Source organism: Temnothorax curvispinosus, unplaced genomic scaffold (genome assembly GCF_003070985.1).
Source record: "Temnothorax curvispinosus isolate PA1 unplaced genomic scaffold, ASM307098v1 QBEX01005282.1, whole genome shotgun sequence".
In the NCBI taxonomy this organism is placed as follows: domain Eukaryota; kingdom Metazoa; phylum Arthropoda; class Insecta; order Hymenoptera; family Formicidae; genus Temnothorax; species Temnothorax curvispinosus.
In genome coordinates this window covers 6803-14630 of record NW_020215062.1, presented here as the reverse complement: position 1 = coordinate 14630, position 7828 = coordinate 6803, and the positions used below count along the sequence as shown (strand labels likewise).

At 38.8% G+C, this 7828-nt stretch overlaps 1 protein-coding gene across 3 annotated transcripts in view; it reads right to left on the bottom strand.

The window, feature by feature from the left end:
* Positions 1-3390: 3390 nt before the first annotated feature.
* The window catches only part of LOC112454723, a 6816-nt gene continuing 2378 nt past the window's right edge, over positions 3391-7828 (bottom strand). The window contains exons 1-3 of one of the 3 annotated variants that reach the window (XM_025016271.1): positions 5023-7018; positions 4018-4292; positions 3391-3943 (exon numbers count right to left, since the gene is read on the bottom strand). In XM_025016271.1, the coding sequence (XP_024872039.1) occupies positions 3934-3943; positions 4018-4292; positions 5023-5448 (711 nt within the window). In that variant the 5' untranslated portion in view covers positions 5449-7018 and the 3' untranslated portion in view covers positions 3391-3933. Of the gene's footprint in view, positions 4293-5022; positions 7019-7828 lie in introns of those variants that run through there. The other 2 variants (XM_025016269.1, XM_025016270.1) reach the window with 2 other exon arrangements.

Genomic DNA, 7828 nt, shown 5'->3' with positions numbered 1-7828 from the left:
AAATTAATAACGTGGGAGCGAGAGAGAGACCGCGCTGAGGGGAAGACAACGCGAACGAGACGCGGGCGAGTCGTGTGACGTCACGCGGACCGACGTGGCCGTTGGACGCGGACCCCCATCCTCCCGCGGCGCGCCGCCGATAAAATTCCAGTAGCCGAACGGCGCCCATCGCTTTTGTATACCCCGCGCCGATAAAGTGACGACCCCCCCTCCCCCCTCCGGACCACCCTCGGCGTAAAACGCGGACACCCCCCCTCGGCGGTACCCTTGTCAACGATACGTTTATTAACATTTAATAAACATGTTCCGACATGCTCGCCGACTACCCCCCCTCCCCGCGGACCACCCGCGCCCTCGAGTCCCACCCCCTCCTTGCGGGCACCCTCGTCCTCGAGTCCCTCACCCCCCTCCCCGCGGACTCCCTCTCCCCGCTCCCCCTTGCCTGCAGTACCCCCCGCCCCGCTTCCCCCTTGCCCGCGGTACCCCCCTGCCCCGCTCCCCCCTCGGAGCTCCCGGGGTAGATCTCTCAAAATAACACCTACTAGTCTGTAATGTGATTTAGTCCGGACTCAATCCTAGGGGCAAAGTCTGTCGGTAAGGGGCAAAGTGTGTCGGTAATCAAAGCACGGAAATGCTGGTCTCGACTTTTGAGGGGCCATTGGCTATCTGTCTATTAATCTGTGATTATATCAAGCTTGATTCATAAGAATCGACTTAAAAATTCTCTAGCGGCACTTTCTGCCAAGCGTAGAGAACCTTCTTTTCCGTTGACTCAATATATATTATATATTACCTAATTTACCTAAATAGAAATCTTCCTCCTGGGGCCGTATTCTGTTCCGCTAAAATCCGCTTACCGACAATTGTCGGTGTCGTTGCGCAGCTTTTACACGATATGAAAAACCTGCGCAACGACACTTATCGAACCGACAGTTGTCGGTAGGCAGGAACGGAATACGGCCCCTGACCGATAAGTCTATCGACCTAATTTCGAAATACGCGCGCGATATCGAAACTGGCGATACCTGCGCCGCCAGCGTCGAAAAAGTGAAAGGGACGTTTCTCTGATAATCATAATAATATTGAGACGTCGGCGTTAGGAGGAGGAGGAGGAGGAGGAGGAGGAGGAGGAGGAGGAGTATCTTAAAAATAAATTTTCCCATTTGGACTTTACGTCGCAATATCTCCGCTTGTAGGGCACGTAGCGGAATATTATGAGAGAAACCCCCCCCTAATTGGACCTCAAGCTATCAATCAAGCCTACTTAGAACTTGATCCGTTCACTCGTTATCGAGATCTCAACATCTCGGGTACTCGCAACCCGTCGCGTCGCGTAAAAGAGTCACGGTCGGTCTCGCTCCGCGTGTACTTGGCGCGAGACACTACCGTGTCTCTTGATATTACTATTTAATGCGTTACTTGAAACCCTACAACATTTGTCTGAAACATTTTTTTCTAAAATACGTAGTTTTCGAAATATTTAGGGGTTAATCACCATACTTTTGGTGATTATATTATGTTTATCAGTTATATTGCGTTTTTCTATGTCTTCTAATATTTCAAAATCTACATTATCAATGTTCTCTAAATCCCTTTGCTCACCCTTAATTAATTCTTTCAAAGTTTTCCACATTTTTGTAGATCACTCTTATTATTATCTATATCATATTTTTATAATATTCCTTCTCTTTTGCCCTGATAAGTTTAACTACTGCATTTCTTTCATTCTTGAAATATTCCCAGTCCTGTTCCTTACCTGTGCTTATTGCTCTACTGTGTGCCTCATCCCTTCTAACTGCTGCCATTCTTATTTCATCTGAATATCACTTTTTCCTTTCCCATACTTTCGGAATTTTAAACTTTTTCTTAGGTGCTACAGTATTTAATACACTTACTATACTGTTAACAAATCTCTCAGCCCTTATACTTATATCTAGCCCTTGACCTTTCTCAGTTCTTTCTTCCATTATTCTAAGAAAATCATCTACATTAAATTTACTATAGTCCCTGCATCTAAATTCTTTACATTTATTTCTCTTTTTATTTATATTAAATTCTACTTTTAGCCACAAATGGTCCGTTATTTTAGGTTTCTCATTTACTTGTACCTTTACTTCCTAATTCGAAAAAATTAAATCTATTATTGTTTAACTATCCTTTTTAACTTTCGTTGGACAATCAACATACTGCCTCATCCCTAGGTTTTGCATTACCGTTAATAATTTCTTTGTATAATATAAATCTACCATTATATCTATATTAAAGTCCCCTATCACTATATAGTCATACTTTATTATTAAATTTTCTACCGTATCTTCCAAAAATCTCACGAAATCGCCATTTGACGCACTCGGCGAATGATACACTACTGCTATTATAGCTTTATACAAATTTTTTCTCATTTCTACCACCACGCACCAACAGTTTGACACTGATTTTTTCTTTTAAATTATCCTAAATTTAATATCATCTCTAACAGTACTCCTCCTGTATTTCTATTTTCAGCATCACATCTAACTATACTATACCCCGGTACATTGATCTTACTATCCTCAATTTCTACAGTCAATCTAGTTTTGGATAATGCTAGAATCGCAGGATTCACCCTCTTCATAATCTGATGTTGAATTTTGTCCTTATCCACCAATAAGCTTTGTGCATTCGTATATCAGAGTAATTCCGCTTCTTCCTGTGGTTGCTATTTTGCATCTTCCCAGCCGGCTCTTTTTTTCTCCTCCTCCAATACTTTCTTAAATGTCGGACATTCCGAATCCAACGTCTCGTGTTCAACATTTATCTTCAAGTTGTACGTCTGATTCTTATAAGGCGGAATTCCACTGAGTCAACATTTGGGCAACATGTCGCATGCGGCAATGACGCAATGCGACATGGAGTCTTTCAACCGAAGCAACATAAAGCTTCATGTAGCATGCGACAGTGTAGCATGCTACACTATGATTGGTGTTGCCGGTTGCATGTGCCATCTTTCAACAAAATTCAGATTGTTGAAAGATGTCGCCAGTTATCCGACAGTCAATGGATCGGTGCGGCTTGTAGCAAGCGACATGGAGTGGAATATCGAGAAAACCACATTATTTATTGAAGATTATCATAATTTGCCGGAATTATGGGACAACAAAAGTTCCGATTATAAAAATAACACGTTGAAAAATGACAAGCTAAAGCAGCTCGCAAGTAAATACAATTGCAGTGTTTTCGAAATAAAAAGAAAATTAAGAATTTGCGGACAGCTTTCCATCGCGAACGAAAAAAATTGCAAAACTTAAAGAAAAGTGGTTTATCCCCTAAGAAGGGAAAATGGTTTGCCTATGAACTATTGAGTTTCTTGTTAGATGTTGATGTACCAAGAAAAACCATGTCAACTATGAGTGATGAAAAAAATTCTGAGGTAAGTTTATATATATTTATTTCTTTGTATTTTATTTTATTACAACTTCATTAAATTATCAGTAATGATCTTGCCACGGTACATGTCCTTCGTCTGATGTAAAGTACCTCATAAATTCGTCCCTCACTTCTTTGGCTTCCAAAGTTGACCTCCGTGCTCTACCGCGTTTTAAATTCTTCATACCAATGTCGTCTTGCGTTATTGACCTCCATGATCCCGGAATAATGTTTCCATCTCGTGTGTCAGTATCAAAAGTTCCTTGAGGTGAATATAGTGCTTTCGAAGTTGTACTTTTTCTCAAAAAGTTATGCAGATAAATGCATGCCGTTGTGATAATCTCAGCATTTTCCACATTTAACATTTTTGGTCTTCTAAAGACACGAAAGACTGATGCTAACAATCCAAAAGCGTTTTCCACTACTCTGCGAGCACGTGAAAGTCTATAGTTGTAATGTCTCTTACAAGAGCCCTTCTCATGGTAGCCGGGAAAAGGTTTCATAATGTGTATCTGCAAGGGAAACGCATCATCCGCCACTAGAACATAGGGCGATAACTTATTACTTCCAGGAAGAGGTTCATGGGGTGGTAATCCCAGATTGTTTTTCGACCTTTTTTTGTAAAACGTTGTTTCACGAAACACTCCTCCGTCTGAAATTCTGCTTTGACAACCAATATCGGCGTACGTAAAACAATAGTTGGCGTCTGCAATGGCCATCAAAACAATGCTGAAGGTTCCTTTGTAGTTAAAAAAATTACTGCCACTGTTTTTTGGGTTTTGGATCACGATGTGTTTTCCGTCACAAGCTCCGACACAGTGTGGATATTTCCACGAAACTTCAAAATCTTTTGCAATCTTCCTCCACTCGTCTTCTGTGCAAGGAATCTGGAAAAATGCAATAGCAATTTTGGTTTATTTAGTTAGTGATTATATTTATACTCCAGTATTGTATTTGATATTAGTATGTTATTTTTATTTTTGTAGGAAGAAGATGACTTAGTTTCAGATACTCAAGATATTCAAAATACTGCAGATACTCAAGATACTCAAGCAACACTCGATGAATCTCACAATCAACGTGATAGGAATAAACGATCGAACAATGGAGAAGGAAGTCAAACTTTTTTTTCCCGTAATAAAAAAAATGAGGAAACAGCATTCGGCATCCCCCTCACATCGTGAAGAAGAAGCGTATGCTATTCTAAAACGTGCAGTTCAAAGAGATGAGTGTGCAACGTACGGAGAACATGTTGGAAATGAACTGCGAAAGCTTACGCCTAGAGTACAAACTATTATAAAGCATCTATTGAATAATATATTATTTAACGCGGCAATGGGTAAATTCAATAATGAGAATTTTTCCAGTACTTCTAATTCTCATTATTATAAGGAAAGTAGCGATAGAACACGCCCTCCCTCTTCACTTTACTCAAAGATTTCTGAGGCTACCGACAATACACAACAAGAAATTCCGGCTTTTCACATGTTGACTGAGTATTTAAATATGGACAATATAAACGATAATTTGTGATTTTTTGCATAAATAATAAAATAGTGACAAATCAATGGAATAATTAGAATTGGTACGTCTAATAATAATAAATTTAATTCTTACCTTTGCAAAATTACGTAGAACGTTGATCAAAACTCTGCATACTTCTGGAATAATTCGTGAAATACTTGTCTCAGAGATCCGGAACAGATACATAAGTAAAGGATAGCTGTCGCCGGTGGCTAAATATCTCAATGTCAATAATAATCTCACATCAGCCGGTATTGCATCACGAAAGTTGGTGTCCGATTTTCTTATAATCGGTGTAACCAAATTCAGCAAAAATTCAAAATCTTCTCTACTCATCCGCATAATGTTTTTAAATAAAGCGCTATCGTCCGCAACCAATTTATTTAAAAATTTATTTTCAGATTTTCGACTCCCAATAAATAGTTCTCTTCTCCACCACCTTGGTTTCCTTCGTTTTTTTCTTTTGCCACTTAACGCTATTACCAAATAAGCAGCTGCTGCTACCGTTTCCAATGACATGGCGCACGATACTGATGTTGCTTCAATGAAATTGATTAAGCCGCATACTACAAACACAAATGACAAGGCGCATACGACATTGGGCGACAAATTTCTCGTGCGACATCGAGTTTGTGGCACGGTTTGAAATCGCGCATCAAAAATAGGCGACACTAGATGACATGTGGCATACTACATGTCGCTTAGTGTTGCCTCAGTGGAATTCCGTCTTTATAGATACAGTTTACACACCTTCTATGCCGTCGTACATTCATTCGCCTTATGATTTCCTGCACATTTATAGCATGTTTCCTGTCTCGTGCAATTTTTGGCAATATGATAATAGCCCCAGCATTTAAAACATCTTCTAACACTAATATAATTAAATATAGAACACTTTCGCCATCCTAAATTTATTTTTACTCTGTTTATTAGTGATTTATGAGTGCTTTCGTCTACTTCAATTATTACGGATCCTTGCTCAATATCCTTATTTTTTCCTCTTAATATTTTCTTCACTAAGTGCATACAGAATTTTTTGCCAATTCTATTCTGTTTCTTGATTGTATCTATTAATTTATCATCCTCCATTTTCATTTCCTCTCCACCAACATTAATTATTTTAATCTTAAGTTTCCTCTTCTGTGGCTTCGAGATCTTGACCTCCTCACCCATTGCCGCTTGTACCGTCGCCTTTAGCTTTTCCTTCTCTTCTTCCGTCTCACATCTTAAGATCACTGTCCCTTTACCTCCCTTTCTTAATTTGGTAATTCCTATTTCCATCTTGGTTATATCAATTTTATTTTTAATTGTTTTCTTCGTAATTTTACTCTCTTGTACTTTTGGTTTTATAATCAAGATTTTTTCCTCCTTCCTCCTTTAATCATGTCGCTATATTTTCTTGACGCTCCACCAGATTGTCCATATGCCCCTTGCATCCACATTTTTCTTAATTCTTCTAATTCCTGTTTAAAGCCTCCCATCTCCTCACGGACTATTTCTTTTATCATTGACTTGATCTTCTTTTTACATGCTGTCTCATCTTTTAATTCTTTCACTGTTCTTACAAGCATATCTATTTTTCTATCGATATCCCCTGCTCCACTCGTGTCTCACTTTATTCCCGCTGCTTGTCGCCGGACTCATTTTTGCAGGTCCCGTTGTTCTTCCTGTCAATGCCGCTGCTTTATTTATATCAACTAATTTATTACCGTCACTAATAATGAACTTCTCGAATGGGCCAGGATACGACACCAATTCGCGGTTTCTATCATAAATTTTTTAGATACACAACCTGGATGGTAGAAAAGCTTAGCACAGGACTTGCATGCGATCACCTACGTTTTTATCGCCTTCTTACATGTCGAACATCGATACTCGGCGTATTCCTCGTTCATTCTGCTAATATCGGCAGAGACAGTTAATTCACTCGTCACTTTCACACGTCAGCGTTTTGTGTTCGCCGCCTACCTGTCGTACGAGGCTTCGATGACTTTTGTGCGAAATGCAGTTCTCGTGAGCGTGGAGAGGGAGAGGGAGAGGGAGAGGGAGAGGGAGAAAGAGAGAGAGAGAGAAAGAGAGAGAGAGAGAGAGAGAGAGAGAGAGAGAGATTGATTGATTGATTGATTGAGCTTTATTAGCCTTCTCAGCTATTTACATAACTCGGTTTTTTTCTTAAATTATGTCCTCTACATGAGGTACACGTTTTTCCTTAAATTAAATTCTCTACATGAGGTACAATTAACTTCTTTATATTTATCTCTTTTTTTATTCATATTAAATTCTACTTTAAGACATGCATGGTTCGTTATTTTATGTTTCTCATTCACTTGTTTCTTTCGCATACTCACATTTCCTACTATTTCTATCCTATCACATAAATGTTCTACCCTGTCCAAATCTACATTATCGATGTTAAATTTTTTATATTTATTTCTCTTTTTATTTATATTAAATTCCACTATTAGCCATGCATGGTCCGTTATTATAGGTTACTCATTCACTTGTCCCTTTAATTCCTTATTCGAAAAAATTAATTCTATCATCGCTCGACTATACCTATATTAAAGTCCCCTATCACTATACAGTTATACTTTATTATTAAATCTTCAACCGTATCCTCCAGATATCTCACAAAATCGCCATTTGACTCACTCGGCGAATGACACTCTACTGCTGTCACACCTTTAGACAAATTCTTTCGCAATCAACAGTTTGACACTATCTTTTTCTTATCACCTATCCTAAATTTAATATCATCCCTAACATATAACATTACTCCTTCTGTATTTCTATTTTTAACATCACACCTACATAACTATATACTATACCCCGGTACAAAACTGATATAATTTTTCCACTAGTCTTATTCTATCTATTGTATCAAACCCAGAGAAAGAGA